This window comes from Cynocephalus volans, chromosome 6, assembly GCF_027409185.1.
Source record: "Cynocephalus volans isolate mCynVol1 chromosome 6, mCynVol1.pri, whole genome shotgun sequence".
Classification (NCBI taxonomy): Eukaryota; Metazoa; Chordata; class Mammalia; order Dermoptera; family Cynocephalidae; genus Cynocephalus; species Cynocephalus volans.
The window spans coordinates 116,217,128-116,239,277 of NC_084465.1; the positions used below are offsets into that span (position 1 = coordinate 116,217,128).

The 22,150-nt window shown below is 42.0% G+C and overlaps 1 protein-coding gene across 1 annotated transcript in view; it reads right to left on the reverse strand.

Annotated features, from left to right (window-relative positions):
• Positions 1–18,163: 18,163 nt before the first annotated feature.
• The window catches only part of HS3ST4 (heparan sulfate-glucosamine 3-sulfotransferase 4), a 383,292-nt gene continuing 379,305 nt past the window's right edge, over positions 18,164–22,150 (reverse strand). The window contains exon 2 of the mRNA XM_063101210.1: positions 18,164–18,800. Coding sequence (XP_062957280.1) covers positions 18,164–18,800 — 637 coding nt within the window. The remainder of the gene's footprint in view (positions 18,801–22,150) is intronic.

Sequence of the window (22,150 nt, forward strand, 5' to 3'; positions counted from 1 at the left end):
GGTGTCGTGTTCTCATCAATTACATTGACTACTCTGCCTCACTTGGGGAAGAACAAAAAAAAGATGGGTGGAAGCTCTCCTTCCACCTTTCTTGAAAGTTAGGAGTACTGGCAGAAGCTTTCATGTTTATGGGAACACAAAAATGGACAGGAAGATACCTACTCAGTGCTTTATATGAAAGCTACCATTGACTGAGCGCTTTCCAGTGCTCTAGACATCTGTTCTTACATTCACTCATTTAATCCTCCTGACGATCTTATGAGGTAACTGTGGTGAGAAACTGAGGCACAGTGAGACCACATGATACAGCTAATAAGCAGCTAAGGACCCAAAGGCTCCGCACTGGCAGTGTGTATATTCTGAGCCTCTGCACCTGAACTGAGGCATGAAAAACTCACACTGGCCCATTATTCCTGTTTGACAGGTGAGAAACTTCAGGTTTGCCCAGGATTCCAAAGAAAACTGTGTGCAGAGCAAGGACCTGCCTGGACCCACAGCATGTGCAATGACACTATAGAAGGAGTGGTTATAAGGACCCCAAGCCTTGTGTCTGGTGGGCAAGTAGAGACTCAGCTGCAAAGATCTCATAGTTATAGTTGAGCCAAGGCATCCTGGCTCTGGATTGCTATTTAATCCAAGCTTCACTCAACTAGGCACAGGTGACAGGGGGAAGGCAGAGGTCAATGTGCTGCTACCTGTCTGGTCTGGGGAGGCCTGAGCTGCAGCCGAGGATTGCTGAGACTGTGTCTGTCATTCTTGGCTGCCCATTAGAGATACTTGGAATAAATTATAAAATAATTTTTTTAAAGATCCCGATGTAACTAGTCCAAAATGGGGCCCTGACGCATAGGTATTTTTTTCAAAGTTCCCAATGGTAGAGAAACACTAGGCTAGAAAATGTACCCAGAACTTCCCCTAAACTAACCTTCAACTAAGACACCTGGGGTTTGACTTTGGGCAATGACACTTAAAATGGAGACAATCTGCCATAACTTATGGAATGTAATTTCAGCTCTTGATACTAGTGTCATGTGTAAGAGTAGGACTTGGGGAGGTGAGAAGGGTGAGGGAGGGGTAGACTCGAATGAGGAGGCCACACAGCTGGGACAAGGACCAGCTGTGCACTGCCCTTGTTTAGTAAACACACCCAGTGCTTAATAGTGCCTAATGGTGCCTGTAATTGATGTCTAAAGTTATTTAAAAGTAAATTTACTAGAAAATAATTAGCAATTTTATAGTTCACTACTTCCTAATTTTGTGGTTAAAAATTTTTTCTTCAGTGGTTTTATCAGGCACCACAATACAACATGCTGTGAAATCACTCGCCCAAAATGGAAGTAAACACAGGTCTCATAAAATGGTAAATAATTTTTAAAAAACTGTTTGCTTATCCAGCATCATCAGATGGAATGTAGTCTTCTCTCTTCCACCAATACCCATCCCCCAGCCCACCCCCAATCTCCCATTTGAAACTGCAATAAATTATCCTTAACCAACATCTATGGAGAACTGTAGGAAGGCAGCTTGGGGATGGCTTAGCTTTGACCTTGGGAGCTCTTAACCTTAGCAGTGGGAGTAGAGAAGAAAATGGTTTTCTCATTAGACCTGGTATATCTTTCCCAAATAAAATTGTGGAAATACTTATTACAACATTATTAGCTCACCTCTCCATCTCTCCACCAAGCTAGCCCAGAACTACAAGAAGAAATAAGATGATAGAAATGAATTCACTAAACATTTTGCTGAAGTTTTATTAAAGAATTAGCCTGGATGCCTCTTTCTAGAGTCCTCTACTCAGGACCCATAAAAAAATGAGTTGCTATTCTTCTTGTACAGATAGAGGCTCTCAGTGTCTTTTACAAATCTTCTGTAGATGATAACAAGTGTCTGCATCTGTGAAACAGGTGTGATCATCTTTCTCCCACTTTCTACTAAAAGCATGGTCCTTGGATCAACAGCATCAGTGTTCTTGGAAGCTTGTTACAAGTGCAGAATTTCAGGCCCAGCCTCAAAACTACTGAAAGAGAATCTCTAGGGGTGTGGACCAGATATTTGTGTTTTAATGAGTTTTGAGGTACTTCTTACACATGCTAGAGTTTGAGAACCAGTGGATACTGTAAGCAGCCAATGAGATAACAAGTCAGAATATGCTCTGGAAAAAAAAAGGAAGATATTATTGAGATGGTGGATAGTATTGTTTCCCTTCGTATTATTAAGTAAGTGTCACAAAAGTATATGAGTTCATCCTGTTTCTTTATCAAACTCCCAGTCCGTGTCATTACATATTGAACCCTTTAAGGACAGACACATTATAAAACAGGCTGGTGTAGAAGTCTGAGGACTTGGGGGATTGGGGTGCAGTTGTGGCACACACCCTGCCTGCACACATTCTAATTCAGTTTGAAAAGAACAGAATGGTGCAGGCCAGATAAAATAGTTCTGCAAGGTGAATTTGATCTGAGGAAAAAAACAAAACAAAACACCATACGATGACCAGTTTGGACTGCCCAACAACAGCAAAACATGTCCCCAAGTATCCCTTTTGTTACTTCTTTTTTTGGTGTTATAGGGATTGATTGTTAGTCTGGTGGAGTCCAGTAATTTTCCCCAGTAACAGATTATTTGGGCCATTTCCCCACGGTCTAATAAAGTCATCTCTGATAAGATGGAGTCATTTCCTTCTGTGTGATTCTCACTCTCTCTGGCCACAAAGCACTTTGTAAGATCAAGAATCCAGGGAGTAGTTAGCTAGAATAATGTCACCTGGGGGCCTCTTTCTAAGGTCATCCTTAGCAACACTGGCTATCCATGAGGAGTAGCCTCTCTGTTTGAGTGTAATATAATGATGTAAAGACTGCTTTAAAGGAGGAGAAATTCTGTGAATGAAATGGGCCCTATCCTGCAAGTGAGTAACAGTCCTATCAACAATTTCCATATAACACAAATGGCCAAATAACCTTGTGTCTTCTGAGCATCAGGAGGCCGGGGTATAAGTCCCTGTCCTTCCTGCTTTCCACTTGACTATATGCTGTTCACCACCTGGCAGACAAGTGGGAAAAAGGAAACTGAACTGAACTGGAAAACTTCCTCTGGGACAGATCACTTAACACCCTGTCTTTTGTTTCTTTATCTGCAGAATGGAATTCATAACTTAAATCAGAATCAAGTGACATCCCAGATAGGAAAACGATTTATAACCTGCAGGCTGCAAAGTTAAGAAATCAGCTCCATAGCTCATCTGTGTCATTCCAGCAATAGCTCAGTAAATCTCTCCCCTTTGGGGTCTCCATGGTGACAGAGAATAGCTGGCTACCACACTGGGAAAATGTCCCACTGTGAACTTGAGAAGAATATAAAATCCCACCTCTGCTTTCCTAGTAAAGCCCAGAGATGCCCCAAGGAGGAAATTCTCAACTAAACTCTGGGTTGGAGTCTTGACTCTGCCACTTATTAGTTATGTGACCTTGAAGTGAGCTCTTAATTCCTCTGGGCCTCAGTTTCCTCATTTGTAAAATGGAATAATATTAGTGCCTACCTCAGAGGGCTGTTGGGTAAAACTGAGTAAAATACTCTGTGTAAGGTGGTTTCTTCATTCAATTGTAAATACTTACTGAGTACTTACTGCACATCAAGACCTATTCCAGGAGATGATGTCAGAGTGGTATAAAAAAAGCCAGAGGGTCCCTGGCCTCCTGGGGCTTACATTCTGGAAGAGACAGATAGCAGGGGATTGAGACATGAAGGTGATGTACACTATATTATAACAGGCACTGAGAAGTGTATGAGCAAAGATGCTATAGGATGATGGGACAGAGCTCCAGGGTGGAAGGGTTGTGATGTTAAATGTGGCAGTCAGGGAAGGCTTTTCTGAGGTGGAGACATTTGAGCACAGACCTGATGGAGTGAGGAATGGAGCCATGAGGATATGTGGCAGAGAGCAGGTAGAGGGCTCAATAAACCCTGCCAAAAAAGAAAGGAAAAGCTCTACAAGCTGATGATATTTAGACAGACATAAAGGTGAGGTTCTTATCCATGATGATAAAATCCTGAAAAGAGCCTTGATTGAGGTGATGGATTCCCCAAAGAGTTTCAGGGGGAGACAAAACCTGTCTTTCCTGGAATGTTTATCTTACCTCTTGAGGTCCTTAGTGATGTTTTCAGATGGAAAGTCAAATGCCTATCATAGCCTGGAAAAATATACAGTGAGATTTAAAGTCCCTCATCCTTTGGAAATGAGAGCAGCTCTTTGCTTTCATTTATGAAGCACATTAGCTCTTACTGATCAAGAGATCAGTAAGCTCAGTGGATAAAGAGGCAATGACTGAGAAAGTAAAATGAAGAGGTGGAAACGTGGGCTCAAATGAACACTCTCTGCCTGTGCTCTCTCCATTGCAGAATCTATTTACTCCATCATTAAACCCTTCATGTACCCCTTTATTCTGTATTTGCTACATTAATCTCAGGGACAGGCATCAGGAGAATGGAAATGAACGATACAGTCCTACCTCCAAGGAGCTCACAATCTAGTGGAAAACAGTGGCTCAGAGAAGCGGCGCCACCTGATCTTAAGTAAATTTAAATGCACTCCAGAGAGCATTTAAAGTTCAGAGGATGAGACAACAAATTCAGCCAGGGAATCATGGAAAGTACATTTAGGTCAGGACTTTAAACATTTAAGCATTGGTAATATTTTGCAGGGAAAAAAAGGATTGGTGTAGGGATGATATTACAAGTACAAGGTACAGCAAAAACCATGTGGGAGATGATGACAAATCAGTGGGACAAGAGCACTGGTTAGGGAGCAGTTGCCAAAAAGGAGGCTGGAGGGGTGGTTTGGGAATGATGGACTGTAAAAATCCTAATATGCTAAGCTGAGGAATTTGGAATCGATCATGTAGGCAGCAGGGAATCATGAAAAACATCGTATTGGTTTTCCAGCATTTCTTTTTGGAATCATTCTCCCCCATTTAATAATTATGTTTCCCAAGTCATAAAGGTTGGAGCTGGCTCAGCCTGGTCCCCAAGTTTGACTTAAGCCAGACCACGAAAGTGCCCCAGATCCTTGGTCACAGACATTGGTAACTGAGTGGCCACGTGACCCATTTTTGATGGAGCTCTTGAGGAAATACTTTTTCTGTGGAGCTGTTGAGAGTGGTGCAGGCTTGACTGCGAGCAGTCTTAATGACATCCTGTGAAAGGACTCTGAGAATAAAGCCAAAAAGAGAACTTCAGAGGCAAAGTCTTGGAAAACAGAGGGGAGTAAAGAGGAGAGGACTGAAAAAGAGCAGAATTACTGATATTATTAGATTATGAGGCATCAGTTATACCTAAAGCCACCCACTTTTTGGAAATCTCTTACATGAGCCAGTCCATTCCCTTTAGAACTTGACCTTGAGATGGGCTCCCTGTTTCTTCCAGTTAAAGAAGCACCTGACTAATACAGGAATCATGAGTTGTTTACTAGTAAGGGGATGAAATAATTAGTTTCCCTTGTTGGTTAACGTGACCTTAGATACAGAATGGATTACGAGTAAGAAAGGAACTAAACCAGTAGAAGGGAGACATCAGAAGACCACATAAGAGAAATGTAAATGTTGAGGACAAGTATGTACTGTGCAATTATTTGCCAAATCTGACAGCCCTAAGGGAAAATGATGAGAAGTAGCTGGATTCTGGACATACTTGTTTTTAAAGTATATGCAGAGTATAAGAGAAAGAGAGGAGCAAGAGTCAATATTGGTTTGGGGCTTAGAAAGACACAGTAGCAATTTGCTCAGCTCGAGAAACATTGGGAAGAACAGGTTTAAATGGACTGGATCATCTGGAATTTGATTTGGATGTATTAAGATTGAGATGCCTACTATAATCCCAAATGGAAAAATCAAGGGTACTTTGATATAAGAATCCATAGTCCAAGGGAGAGACCCAGGCTAAAAATGTGGGATTGGGAATCACCAGCATCGAGATGGTGTTGAAAACCATGAGAAAGTATGCGTTTACCTACAGTGAACATAGGTGAAGGACTCAGCCCTTGAGAATGAGAAGTGAGGTTGAAGAGTAGCCAGTGGTGTAAATGGGAAACATGCAGAGTAGGTGCTAGGACGCGGCGTAAGGCAGGTGTTGCAGGGATGAATGAGTGATCTCCTACAGGAATGCTGCTGGTAGGCTGAGAAGCATGAATACATGATTACTCGAGAGATATTAACTATCACTATTCTCTGCATTTGTCCTTAACTCAAGATAGTGACTTTGGGTGTTGTTTACCTTAATGGAGGCTGATTATAGTCTGGTATTGATAGGATTTATGTAATTTAGGATGTTAGATGTGTTGACCCTGTACTTTGGAAAAAGATCATCTATAGGTTTGAAATGATATGTTAGCTTCCCAAAATTTGAAAAGTCCCTGGGGGAGTCTGTAACTTTCCTAACCATGGTGGTGCCGAAAAGACAGTGGATCTGAAGATGTGTTTGAGATGCAACTTTTTTATGATGATAGATGGATAGGATTGGGAGGGAGTGAGAAAATGCATTGTGATGTGGAAAACAGGGTAGGGCCACACACGTCGGAGGCCAATTCTGCTCCTTTAATGTAGGTTTTATATACAGTTACCTGATCCCATGATGGCAATTAACATCACTAGGTCAAAATGATTTCCCCAGATACTGAGGTCTACTGTCCATGCATTCTCTTTTCTGTCTTTTGAACTCCAAGGGGCTTATAATTTAGAATGTTTTCATATGCCAAAAAAAAAAAAAAAAAAAAAAAAATCACAACTGCAAGTGTCTCAAACAATGAAGATGTTTCTTCTCTCACTTGACAAAAAGCTTGGATGTAGGTAGTTGCAGCACTGCATGATTCAGTAGATCAAGAATGCCAACAAAAACCCGGACACTGTTCATAAGTCCTGCTGTGACAGCTACACTGTCAGCTGTATTTGCCCTCGTGGTCAAAAGATAGCTGCCACAAGTCTAAATCTGTCATCCTCTCACAACAACATTCAAAAGTAAGAAAATGGATCCCTTTCCTCCTATCATTGGTCACTCTTTTTTTTCCTGTTTCTTTTTTAATCTTAGAAGATTATATTTCTCAGAAAAATCCTCGTCTAACCACTGCTCAGGCTCCACAGGCCATTAGTGGATCACATGTCTCCCGGCAATAGGAATTAATAAGAACTGCTCACATTAGTCATAGATCTTTCCTTGGGGTTATGAAGGAGGTCCACTTTCCCTGAACACATTGCCACCCCTTACCAAAACAAAACCAGGCTTCCATTAACAAGAGAAAAGGGAATTGATAGCTACTGGATAGGCCATTCACAACATGTGTCACAGGAATTATGGCCATTAACAATATAGGTTTAGGAGTTAGTTTATGACTGGTTTGAATCACGGGAGTGAATGCAATCATCCAGAACATCCAAATAATGAGAAATGGACTAAAACTAGCAAATTCCACCATTAAATGAAAAAAAGAGAGAGAGAGAGAGAGGAGGAAGAGTCTGTACAGGAGAGATGGGAAGAGTGGAGGTGGAAGAGGTATCAGAGAGAGGAATGCTGTGGAAGAGGTAATGGAGTGCTTCACGGAGCAAGGGTTGCCAACAGAGAGGTCAGGTAGATGAGGGCTGAAAGCGGCCTCTAGATGGGCGATTACACCATCACCGATGACCTGACCAGGTGTTTTAATAGGTTTTTGAAGCAGACACCAGGAGGCAGGGGTATAAAGAGAGTAACTGAGAGAATTGAGAAAGAGTAGAATCTACCTTCCGCCCAAGCTGTAGGCAGCCACCTAGGTTGTCTTATATCTGGGCAAGTGTTACACTGCTGGGAGAATAGCAGCCAGTAGCTGGTTGGCATTCTAGGCCTGGTTCATGCCAGCTCTGTGTTGTTAGCTGTACTGGTATGCCAGCATAGTTAGAAAAAAAAAAAAAAAAGAATCTACCTTCAAAACCTAGTTGTGAAGGAGGGAAGTTGTAAGATATTTTGAAAAATGCTACAGAATGTTTCTATACTTTTTTTCTTAAACTAAGGATGGGATGATCTGTTTTGGACTGATGTTAAATATAATGACCAAGTAAAGAGGTGGATAAATGGATAAAGTACGTGATCCTGGAGGTTAAGAATTACGGATCCAATGCAAAGGGAGGACATGATGAGAGGCAGGTGGAGGAGCTGAAGATTTGTGCTGTCACTGGTAATTGTGAATATTTATAATAGTAATAATAATAATAGCAAGTCCTTGGGTTCTTTCTTTTTTGCTAGTTCCTCTTTTAAGTGCCTTTTAAATGGGTCATCTCACTTGGTCCTCACCCTGTTTTGTGAGGCTGGTAAAATCACCGTCTCCATTTGATGTACCAGGGAACACAAGTCTAATGGGAGACAGAGACAGGGAACCTTGACTTTCTCCATAAAGGCAACTCCCTGGGCCCAGAGAACAAGAGGGAGGGGACATGGGTATGGATAGAAAGCTTGAAAAAGGGGGTTAGTCTCTGAAACAAATATGAGGAGCCTGGGAAAAAGAGCTCCCCGGGTATCAATAAAAGGAATGAATAGCAGAACTGAGAGCCTTGCTGAGGTTAGAAACCAAAAATTTAGAGACTCCAATCTGCTTTCTCTGCCATGCATACCAGAGCAGAGTAAATGCACGATGGGATTCATCCCAGCCTGGGGACGGGCCTGTGAGTCTGTGATTTAGACTCCGTCCTCAGCCCACTGCCTATGGCATCAACAGTTCCTGTTTTATTTCTTGCTTTTTCTTCCTGCTCAGCAAGATGCTCAGGGTAATAAAAGCTCTTATTTCCAAAACCTTTCCCCCAGCATTCCCAGAAGCAGGTCCTCTCCCCTGGCACCCTTGACCAGCACTTCCACTGGGATAAAAACCAAGAACTATTTTCTTTCTTAAATGACAGGAAAGAGGCTATCTCCTGATCAGCAAAGTCACAGTGAAATCTGCAGCCATCATCTCAAATGCTTCCTGCTCTTTTCTCTTGGGATAGAAAGAACCAAAGTGGTTGCTAAGTATCGCTTCTTCCATGAGTTATCAGAAAGAACACACACCACTTTTTTATTTCTTTTTACCATTTATTGTAGGTTTTGACTGTCCCAAGGCTGTTCCCATAATTTTAGAAAGAAACTGGTCTCAGAAACTTAGCCCCTAAAGACACTTCAGGGGAAATATCCTTTGTTACAGAGACACAGGTGTAATCGAGTTGTAAGCGAAGATGTGGCAGCAGTAGATCTGCCAAGGTGATTGGGGCCCCTTGAAATTTTGGGGGGAAAGAGACCATGTTCTTCCATCCAGTACAGTGCCCCCTGAAGGCTGCTGAGTAAGCCTGTCTTTGCTTCTGTGGACCTACTGTAGAGGCAAGCAGGATATGATGTGGTGGACTCTAAACCTTTCAAGAACCACAATTTGTCATTATTCCACCCTGGTTTCAGTCTAATCCTGCTATTCCAGCTCATCTCATTCCCCCCCCCTTTTTTTTCAGGATATTTTATGTTTCTTTCCAGGTAGGGAAGATTAAAAAGAAAGGGAAAATTTTTCAAAAAGCTTAATGTTAACTATTCTCTCAAGATGAGACATAAAGGAAGGAGATACCCAATATCTTCTACAGCCCATGATCCCTTTAAGAATCAAATTCCAGAATTCTGTGTCCCCTGGGAAGCCATCCTTGCTTGCTGGATGGACAGCTCTTGTACCTTCCCAGGAAGACAGGCATCTTTCCTCTGTTAAAGCTTCATGAGGACAGTTATTGTGACTTCTTGCTCACAATCTTTACTTAGCACCTAACACAGTGATGATACATAAATGTTTTCCAAATAAGTGAAGGAATGGAACAAATAACGGAGATTTCACAATTACTCGGTTTGGTTTAGCAACCATCGCTGCCTTAAACTTCCTTCTATGTCTAATTTAGTTGATCCTGCATAGAGATGATTGCTAATGGCCTCCTGGGGACACCATCCTGCTCCTTATCCAAAGCCACTGCTCTAAGTCCTGGGTGACAGATTGGATGCAGAATTGGCAAAGGGCAGTGGAAAGGTGTGTGCACTGGTCAAGTACACACACAGGCCCAGGCTCACCCAAAGGTTTGCTCTTTGCAGAATTCTGGAACGCTCCCAGTCCAGCATGATTAGTATCTCATCAGTACCCTCTGACTTTGGGAAGACCATTGAAAAGGTTGGACTGCACTCTCATATGACAAGTCTTGGGCATATTCAGAATCAAGCACACACAATCACTCTTGCCTCCTACAAAAGCCACCTTCTTAGCATTTGTAGGAACATCCCATTTCTGAGACATTCTGTTAGGCAAAGCTATTTTTAAACACCGTTGGTTTATCTACTGAATCTTTGATGTGTGGGTCATGGGAAGTGCAGTGGGCTAGAAGTCAGTAGACCTGAGTTAGAAGCCTGGCTCTTCTTTCACTTTAGACAAGACAGGTTACTTCCTAACTTTACATCTATAAAATGAAGACATAGATGTGAACTCCAAAGGTTCTTTACCCCACATTTCTCAGCCCCACTCTATTGGACTGCACCTAGATTCCTGCATTAACTTTTTCTAGTCCTCAGTGCAACCTAAAGGTCCTCTTTGACTTTCTGTTGCCTTTTGTTCTCAGAATAGCCTGTCCTGGAAAAATGCTACCGGACCCAGTTTCCTGAGGCACATGGGACAGAGACCGTCTCGCATCTTTGTAAAGGGAGGCTTCTCTCAGTAGAGACCATGTGATATGTGGGTCCTGGAAGACAAGAGTGAGGAACAAGAAATAAAATCAGGAAATAAGCTATCCCAGGAAGGATCCATCCAGGAAATTTGCTAGGAAGCACTTCCTGAGGCCATGTGGCTAATGAGAGAAGTCTCTATTGCTCTGGGTCTCAGTTTGAATGCAGATGTTTATTTTCTCTTGGAAAAGGGCTCCGGGAACAGGTTCATGACACTTGGCCAAAGTGAGACGTGTTGACCCGAATGAGATCTATATCTCACATTCAGTCCTACTTACACTTCATAATTATTGCAACAGTGTGTGATGGGTTCACTCTGAGCCAGAAAGAAGCCAAGTGCAGATCTTTCTGATGCCCAAACACAAAAGACTTTTCAAGCTCTTGTCAACTCATGGCCTCATGGACAACTTCCCAAGTGGTCACCATTCTCTGCAACTAAAATTCAGTATCAGTTCTCCTGCCTATTGCAAAATAATCCTTTTCCAAAGGGTCCAGAATGGTTATATGGGATCAGAGCTATTCAAACTGGCCTTTCCTGGGTTTATGGAAATACCCTTTGCAATCATGTTTACTAGCTGATTGCTAGTACAGGCTACACCTGCACTTACCTCTCCCACTCTTCCCAATGCAGCGATCTGTGGTCTGGCTCTACTTCAGTCATTATTACATTGCTGTGCAAGTTTGGGAAACTCCCTTAAATTTCCAAGCCCTCACCGTCCCCACTTTAAAAATACAGTTGTGAGACTTGTTGATCATCCCTGAGCTAGAGGACAAGTCTACATTATCTGCTAATCTAATTTAATATGTGTGAGTGTATATGTGTGTTTCAATTTTAACTATTATCGATTTTAACCCATTTTCAGAAAAGGTGAATTTCTGTTGGTCTGGTATTTCCTTCTTGACATGTAAGTCAACAAGTAGCTGACAGCAAAGGGAAGAGGGTCATCCTTAGACCTTGGCCTCAGACAATGCCAAGAAAAGGATAGGTGCCAGAAGGTCTCCGGAAAGATTTGTTCCCTATAAATGACTTGGCTGAGGTCACTTAACGAAAAGAGGGAATAGCTTCTCTTCTGGGGAAAGATTTTCCTTGATAACAATGTCCCTTACACACAGTTCTCTTTTTTTTCCCAAAATCTTTTCCTAATAGCCTTTAATCACCCAGTCTCACATTTTTTATCTTTATTTTGTCACCACTTTGTGCTTTAGTCTAACTCTGGAGTATAAGAATTGTCTTATGATTTGGAATGCAGAAAAATGCTGCTGAGTGTGGTCTTTAATGTCCCGAGTACTTTGTGGTCTTCCCTTTTCCCTAGCTGGTTATCTCCCACACCACTCCCACCACCCCCACACCATTTTGTGTGCACCTTGAGTGTCCCTCTCATTAGTGTACACCCTTTGCTACATGCACTTCCATGTCCATCTTCCCTGCTAAGCTGGAAGTCCTGTCACGACAAGTTAGCTTTGCCCTTTCCATATCTCTTTCAATCGCCACTTGGTCACTTTATAGATGTTGTAGAATAAAAAACTGAACAAAACATGATTGACTCTGGAACAGTGTTTTTTTCCCCCTGCATCCAGGGATGCCAGAGATTCTTGTTCATTTTACATAGTGCGCACATATTTTCTTGGCCTTTATTTCCTGCCTTGATGACAGATGACATACTATTATCACTTTATTTTATAAGATATTTTACAATTTTAAAAAGTGGCTTCGTGTATCTTTTATGTCTAAAAATGACAAATCTTCATCCCTTTGAGAAACTAGGAGAGTCTTACCAATGCATCTCTCCCCACCTCAATTTATTACAAGAAGAAGCTGAATAAATCCTCCAATCCCAACTTATATCCAGAAACATACAAGAGCTGCTATCAAGCACATGCCCTGGTTCTCCAACATTTTTGTCTCCCATGTAAATTTTCAGGAGTCAGAGCTTCAGTCATGAAATCCAAAGCCTGGAAGCTTAAAAACTTCACCCCCACTTCCATCTGAAGAGAATCTGCTCAGCCCTGTGTAAGTGAATCTTGGGGTCTTGATATATCTAAAAGAACCTTGAGTATGGAGCAAAGGAAAGGCCAGAGCAAGGAGAATTTGTTTCTTTGTAGGGTGGAGGAAGGGCCCTGAACCTGGGTAGAGAGAAGGTTCTACATTTGAATGTCTGAAATTCAGCCACTTCAGTATTATTTATAGCGAGCTTTACTTCTGGCCTTCGCTTTGAGCAAATCAATGATGTTTCACTTTCTCTTAGCACTCTCATAAGTGTTCAGTCTGAGTAAAGCAGTAGCTTCATGTGAAGATGCCCCCTTGGGACACTATATAGGCATATTGTTCTGGAAAGCATATCAGGAACCTCTTCCCTCTTCCTCCTTCCCTTCTTCCTTCTTAATCTTCTTCATGATTATGATCATCACCATCATCACCACTGTCATCTTCATCACCATCAGCTCTGCCTCATTAGCATCATCACCATCATCACCACCATCAATCATCACCATCACCACCATCATCACCATCATCACCATCACCATCATCACCATCATCACCATCATCACCATCACCATTATCACCATCATCACCATCACCATCACCATCATCACCATCACCATTATCACCATCATCATCATCACCATCACCATCATCACCATCACCATCACCATTATCACCATCATCATCTCCATCATCACCATCATCATAACCATCATCACCATCACCATCATCATCATCGCCATCGCCATCATCATCATCACCATCATGATCATCACCATCACCATCATCACCATCATGATCATCACCATCACCATCATCATCTCCATCACCATCACCATCATCATCATCACCACCACCACCATCCCTACTGTTGCCTTCATTACCATGAGCTCTGCCTCATTAGCATCATCACCATCATCATCATCACCATCACCATTATCATCATCACCATTGTCTTCATCACCATCATTATCATCATTGCCACCTTCATCATCACCATCATCTCCATCATCAACAATGTCATCTTCATTACCATGAGCTCTGCCTCATTAGAAATGTCACCATCATCGCCATCACCTTCATGATCATTATTGTTATCATCGTCATCTTCATCATCACCATCACTATCCTTCGTGTCACTGAAGCACTTTATTCTTTTCAAGTGCCTTCCTATCTATTAACTCACTTTGATCATCACAGAAACTCTAAGGGTTAGGTCAGGTAGGGATTAAATATTAGAGATATGAAAACTAAAGTTCAGATTGGTAATTCTGCTTGTCCAAGACATAATCAGAAACAAGGGTAAAACCTACCTACCTCTCTTCTGCAGTAGTAAAGCAGTGGTGGATAAGATTTTGTTTGGTTGGTTAGTTTGGGGGGCTTTTTTGTTTGTTTTTTTAATAATAAGGTGGGCAAGTAGGTGGAAGCAGGAAAGACAAGAAACTTAAAGAAGTGAGGCTCAGACTGGGACTCCTACAGCTACAGGACTGAGCAGACCACACTCTCCTGGACTTAAAATCTGATCTGAGGAGCTCCTGAATGCTGCAGGGAATCTCCATGAATGCCCACATTTCAGAGTATTAACTCTGAAGTCATGGTTTGCACAGACAGTCTAAAGATAAGTGGGGCTGCTGAATGTTTTTGTTATTTTTGTTGTCGTGTTTTAAGCTGGTAGGTCTAAGTTGCAATGTCAAGGCTTTCATGCCTTTCAGGTACAAAATGATATTGGCAAAAAGAGATAAATATGGGAGCAATTACAGCTGCACTATTTGGAAGGATGAATTCTCTCTTTCTCATCTCTGAACCACATGCAGCAGCCTTTCCAGAGCCATGAATCATCCATTCGAAGGAAGGGAGGGGGATAGAAAATTAAATATAATTTATGCTGTGCTAATTGAAGTCAAACACAAAATTCAATCTCCTGTGAGTTTCAATACTCACATTTAAATAGGGTGGAAGTATTATTAACCTGAACTTTACTTCAGCAAGTTGACTTAGCTTTTCTGGACAAAAAATAATTCCCTTCATCAAATCTCCCCATTGAAGAAGGGGAAATGGCTTAGTGGCTTAGTCCCAGAGTCTCAAGGATCAAGCTAGAGTAGACACTGAAGGAAATAGACCTTAAACATGTCAAGTTTGCATTTCTTTTTACTATGTTGAGTGTTCAACTATATCGCAAACAGAATCTGAAAAATAAAAAATCCTCAAGATTCCAAGGCTTAGGCCTCTGCCCTCTATCTCTAGGAAATTTTAGTCTTCTGTTATATGCAAGGATGTATAAATAAGTTAATGGGGAGAGGGGTTCCCTACTTTTATTTCCCAGATGAAAATGTCTCATTCACCATTGGCTAACCATGTTAAAAATGGATTTGTGGGCCGAGCCCGTGGCACACTCGGGAGAGTGCGGTGCTGGGAGAGCGGCGACGCTCCCACAGCGGGTTCGGATCCTATGTAGGAATGGCCGGTGCACTCACTGGCTGAGTACCAGTCACAAAAAAGACAAAAAGAAAAAAAAATGGATTTGCTTGTCATATTTATGTGAGGACACAGACTTAGCACCTTTCTTTAAAAGCACCACTTAAGGTCTTGATGTTCTGAATTTATGGTGACAGGGAGATGGAAAGTGGAGAGTAGGTGTGATTGAGGGGCTGATAGAGTTTGGATGTGTTGTCCCCACAAAGCTCATGTCATAATCTGATCCTCAACTTGGTAATGTTGGGAGTGGTTTGGGTCATAGGGGGCAGATCCCCCATGAATGGATTAATGCTCCCTCAGGGGGGTGGGGGGCTAGTGAGTGAGTTCTCACTCTCTTAGTTCCCATGAGAGCTGGTTGTTTAAAGGACCCTGGCACCTCCTCTCTCTCTGTCTCTCTCTGTCTCTGTCTCTGTCTTTCTCTCTGTCTCTCTGTCTCTCTCTCTCTTGCTTCCTCTGGCCATGTGATCTGCTCGTACCTGCAGGTTGGTCTGCCATTTTCCACCATGAGTAGAAGCAGCCTGAGGCCCATGCCAGATGTAGCTGTCCAGAATCGTGAGCCAAATAAAGCTATTTCCTCTATAAATTATCCAGTCTCAGGTATTCTGTTATAGCGACACAAAAACAGACTAATACAGGGGCTGAATCAATGTGTGTCCACCCAGAATGGAAGAGATGGAAGCTGGCTAGAGTAGTGGTCCTTCTTACCTAGCAGGTTAACATTTTTAAAGCTTTCCTATAGTCAGATACTATGACTAAGTTATAACGTCACCTCCTACCTAGCTGCCACTGAACTCCAAAAGAGAACATGTTCCTGCAAGGACGCCATAAAACCTTGGGGGCCACTTCCCTTGGAAATAATTTCCACAAAACATAAAAGGAGGGTGGGAGGGAGAAAGGAAAAAGAAGCACGCAGATAAGACTTTCCTCCAGTTGTACTCAGTCACAGCTTCCAGAAGAATATTTTTGAAAGGACAGGTACCTGAACCCCACCCTAGAGTTTCTGATTCATGCACAGGTCTGAAATGGAGCTCAGGAAGCTGTATCTTGAACAAACTCCACAGCTGACTCTGATGTGTAGCTAGTGTTGAAATCCACTCACTCCTTGCTCTGCTTATAAAACAAAGCCCCACATCAGCCAGTCCCACTGTACAGCTTTCTGAACAATGATGGATTTTTTTCCTTCAAATGCGTGTGTATATTTTGATCTATATATTCTTTTACTTTGGTAGTAAAAGTATATCTGTTGCCTTCAGCCCAATAACTACTTTCTTATCTAGAAAAAAAATATATATGTGTGTAAGGCTATTTCCGAATCTGGCATATCAGTCCATTCCTTGTCAGGATTGGTAAGATAAAGAAAGTTGTACCCCTTTCAGGAGTGCAAGTTTTCTTTGAGCTACTGCAAGAATCATCCTGCCCTGCAGACAGAATCCTCCAAACTCTTGAATCTGGACCTTTCGGGCCATCCCAAGGAAAGGATGCTTGTGACATTTCAAGGAAGGGGTAGGGATGGAGGTGACCCACACAAACACACCATCGAAATCTATTAATCAGGTTGCATTAAGCTTTATAACAACACAGTTTTCATTTAGCGGGAGAAATGAGAGTTCGATAACAGCTGAACAGATTTAACTCCCCCTACACGTAGAAATTTCCAATTTCACTACAACAATTCTTGGTTTTGAAGATCTGTGAACAAGTGCTTTATGTTGAATGCTGCATTTTAATTGAATCAAACTAATGGGAAGGGACACTTTATTCAGCAGCCCTTGATGGGGGTGTCTGCAGACAGCCCTTGCCCTCCTTCAGCCCCCATAAACTTGCCCCAACAAGTGGAGACAGCCCTCTTGCTATTGCCCCAATATATGCCATCTCTGGAGAGAGAGAATGAAGTAAGAGATGACCCTGAGGTGGCGGTGGTGGGGCAAACAGGAGAATGGTGAATGCTCCCTGTCCACTGTATCATTAACGGTTATTCATAATAAGAGACATGCCAACTCTCTGGTCCTTATCCCCCTGGGGACCCTAGGACACAGAGCATACCCCCAAAGCATGTCTCAGAGCCATGGTGTTTGGGAGAGAGGGTCTTCAGGTAGGGAAACCTCCCACCAAGAGGACTGGATTTCTTCTTTCTCTCCCAGATATGTCCATTCACCTTTGCCAACCTCAGGGCTCTGAACTTGGCCACTCTGAGAGCAACCTTGTTGGCCTGACTCTAACATGAGGGCATGTGCTAAGCTTCTCCACATCCAGGACATTCATGAGGAGAGAGACCCAACCCTCCCAAGAGGGCTCTTAGAAAGAAGGCTTCCAGGGGTGTCGGCTTTTTTTTTTTTTTTTTTTTTAATGAAAACGTGCATGCCTCTGCCTTCATAATGTTGAGAGGAAGGAAGTCAAGGGGGTGTGGGATGAGGCCTTTAAAGAGAAGGCTAGAAATACCTTCAGCGGAGGACCTTGCTCTCTAGGAGTCCTGGAGCACTCAACTGCAAACAATATTCTGGAGAGAAGCCAAAGCAGAGGTTTAAACAGCAGGTGCCTGAGCCAGATACAGGGCTAAATCCCAGGCTCCCCAAACTAAATTGAGAGCCCCCATAAAATGGACCTTTATTATTATTGTTTTCCTTTTCTTTCTTTTTTTCTTTCTTTCACTCAAACATTCATGGCACTGTCTCTGACATTGACAGCTATTTATCCTCTGTCTTGAAACTCTATTAACTAACAGAAGATAAAAATTAATGGTAGGTTCTGGTGGCCATCTGGTCAACCAGATGCTGCTGCCCAGGCAGACCTGGTTCCTCCATGGGGAAGCCATGGGATCCACTGCTCTGCCTAAGCCAACAGCATGGAGGCAATCCTGACCAGATGGAGGAGGAGATCTAGTTGGCACTCCAGCAAGGCTGAAACTACAGAACCTGAGGGATTCAGGACTTGGGCAGGGAGCCTACTTAGCTATTCACTAGCCTTCCCTCCACAGCTCTAGCCTCATTTATCACCCTCTTCCTGTTCCCACTGGAAATCTTGACCAGTCATTTGGTAAAACATCATGTTGAAGGGTTTGTAGAATTTCCGTAGTCTGTGGATGACATCTGGGTCGATGCGGGGATGAGTCCGACCTTTGCTCTTGCCTAAGCATCGTGGGGCACTGCTGTCTTCTGGCTTCTTTAGGCAAGGGAAACCCTTGGTTTTGTTGAAGTAGAAATGTTTCTCAGTCACAACACGCTTGAGGCCTAGAAAATCCTGTACTTTGGCCATTTCCCCGGCAGGGTCCACTATGAGTCGTTCACCACTGACAAAGAGAATCTGAGAGAGGGGGAAATACTGGAGCCAGTTTTCCAGGTGCAGAGCATAGATCCCTATTCGAATGGCACTCCAAGAGGCATCGATCAGCCCTAGGGTCCGGTTTTTGAAGGCCAGCACCTCGAAGGTGGGGATCTCAGGTTTCTTTGACAGTGTCTGGGTGTAGTCAGAGATGGCCCTGGTTACAGGGTTTCTCACTACCACAATCAATTTGATGTCCTTGGCCATGGAGTGAATGCGCTTGGGAGCATCATTTGTCACAAAGTAACTTGGAGTCTTCTCCATGGTTATCTGCCCATCCAGAGTCTTGGGCATCACATTTCTGGAAGAGAAAGAAAAAGGGAAGAGAATGATTATTCCTATCTACCAGAAATATTTTAACTTCTTTGCACAAAATGTGTGCTACAGATAACATAGTAAGGAGCCACCAAATTAAATTTATAAACACTTGGACCTTCTTTTTACCTGTATGCCCTGACTATAGCTTTGACTATGTATTATCAGAGAAGACAGCATCAAGTTTACGCATTCTTGCTTGGGAACCTTGTGCCCCTGGGTTTAAATTGCTGTACTACTATGTACTATTTATGTTTAACCTAGATACACCCTCAATTTCTCTATGCATTAGTTTTATAATCTCTGAAATGGAGATAATGACAACACGGACTTCACACTGTAGCATAAGGATTAAGGGAGATAATGCTTGAAAAGCATTTAGCACAGAAGCTGACATTTGTAAGAGCCTAATAAATTAAGGATATTATTATTGTTGTATTGGCTTTTGGAAAATGTTTGAGCTCAACAAGACCTCAAAGATTATCTAGTCCAGGGCTGGCAAATTACTGACTGGCTCCTATTTTTGGATGATCCACAGCCAGGAATGATTTGTAATCTTTAAATAGTTGGGAAAAATTTCAGTGTTCATAAATAAACTTTCACTGAACACTGCCAAATTCGTTCATTCATTTATATATTTTCTATGGCTAATTTTGCACTACAACAGCAGGGTTGAGTAGGTGCAACAGAGACTAGATGGTCCACAAACTCTAAATATTGACTGTTTGGCCCTTTAAGAAAAAGTTTGCTGACCCCTGACTTAGTCCAAAGGTATTATTATTCAAATAAGGAAACTGAAGACCAAGGAGAGGGAATGGACACTGGAATCAGACAGGCTTTATGACCTCAGCTAATTGAATCACATCTCTGAGCCTTATTGTCCTTATTTATAAAATCCTAAAACTGACCTCAAGTTTGGTTGAGAATGAAATGACATATAGAGTGAAAGCATCTAGCATAGATGGTACAATATAGAGGGCTTTCTTCTTTCACTCACTGGTTGCCCAGTGAGTCACTGATAGATCCCACACCAGGACCCATGTCTCTCAGTTCCCTTGCCAAGGCTCCTTCTCCACACTCAGCCCTTCTTCTGCACCTGCCTTTAGCATGGCCTTATCTTATTTGGGAGCTACATGATATTAAATGAGTTTAATACCATTTCCCCCCTAATCCCAATGTGACAGACTATCAGTGATCAAATGAGACTCAGGATCCTATTATACAGTCAATTTGCTATAGACATATGTAGACCAAAGTTAATTGACGATGAGTCTGTTCAATACCTGTTGGTACAGCGGGCCATCTGCCACCATGTACTCCATTAAGTCTATTCACTTCCAAGCCTTGCACCAAAGTGGCACATTTAGGATTACACAAGACCTCTTTGTTATGATGACATGCTTTTAAATGTCTCAGTTAATAAAACTTAATACAGACGAAGATCCCTCAGCTTCTCCTACCATAATTAAATTTATTTACTATCGTGTGTGTGGAGAAAGAATGACTTTTCTTTTATCTCTAATTCACATGCTCTGTCAATAATTAATTGCTACTGGGTTTTGAGCTTTCTTTGCAAGCGCTTTTATTAGGCAGGAGGAATTTGCCAGGCAGAGATATTCACATGGAGCTAGACCTTGTTAGAGTATAATAGTTGGGCGGCATGGAGTTTTCACATCAAAGCAATAGCCTGGCCATAAATAATCATGCTCGCCTTGGACTGACACACTCTCCAAAGTATTTTGAATGTCTTTATGTGTGTGCCTGTTTGGCCCTCAGCATATCTAACTGTCTCATTTGGAGGGGCGGGACTAAGAAATACAGCCTGTGGGAATCAGATTTGCCTGATTTAAGAGTTCTGATTACCCATGTCACCTTGATGAAGTTACTTAACCCATTTTGAGCCGCAATTTCTAATCTAAGAAACAGGGTTAATAAAAGTTCATCCCTCATAGGATTGTAATGAAAATTAGATGTGGTAATGAAGGTAAATCACTTAGGATAGTGCCCAATTAATGCCAGAATTATTTTTTTTACTTAAGCCAACTACCCATGATCATTCTTACAAGCAATTCTTAGAGAAGGGCAAGCAAAAAAATATTTACATTTAACCAAAGAGAAAAGCTGAACAACTTGGGAACTAAGGGACTGATCCACAAAAAAAGTAAATTCTGATTCAGGCCAATATCATCAGGGCAATTCCTTATCTAGAGGCTGGTGACCAATAAGAGAGCTACTGTTAGCTCAACCTGGGTATAAGAAATATACCAATGTCCTATTTTTATTTCAATTGGAGAGATTGTTCCCTTATTTTACTAAGGAACTCATAACACATTATAAAAATATTAAATGAATGTTGATGCAAAAATATCACCTGAAGATAGCTATTTTTACATGTTCTCTCCAGATTTTAGTTCCTCAAATGTATTTTTGCTTGTTTATTTTGTAGCATTTGTCTTTAGCACAGGAGCAGCTGCTAGGCTTTTCTTCTCATCCATTCTTTACATTCGCTTCTTAGACCTCAGTGCCTGTCTTACGTTGAGCCCCATTCAAATTCATCTCCTCTACTTCAGTTAATGGACAATCTGTTAAAATATTTGTGGATCCTGCCTGGGTCTTTTATCTGAAGTGTCTGGGATGAAATGGTAACCAACCTATAAACCAGAGGGTATAGGAGAGTAAGCGTGTGCCTAGCTCAATGCTCAATGTGTAAGGGAATCTGGGAAGGGGCACTGGAGAAGGCTCTGGAGAAGATAGATGCTCTGGAGGAGCCTAAATGGCTGTGATCATCATGCTACAGATGAATGTTGAAAGCATGCAGTTTAGGAGAATTCCTGCATTTGGGGCACAGATGGTAAGACTATCTCATTGAGCAAAGATCCAACTGTTGTGGCATGAGTTACCCAGGTTATTTTGCCAATGAGAAGATATCTAAAAACTGCTCAAAATTTGTGAAGCAGCAATTCCCCTTCCTAGCATTGATTTTGAATCAGCTATATTCATTCATTCATTCATTCATTCATTCCATAAACAATCACATACCGGTGAGGTGAAAATGAAAACAATCCCTTTCTCCGCAGAGCTGCCAGTCCAACCACCACATCTGATAACGTAGATCCCTTTACAGCATCACACAATTAACTATAATCAACAGAGCAGGTATCATTTCAGTTTTACAGAGAAGGAAATGGGTTCGGAACCTAAAGATGTTTTCCGTGGATTCATTGAGTGAGTGTGTCTTCTGTTTTTAGTGGCTAAGCAAAAGTAATTTAATAACAGCATCTGTGCCTAACCCCAGTTCCAGACAAACAGCAAGTGCTCAATGAATATCTGTTGAAT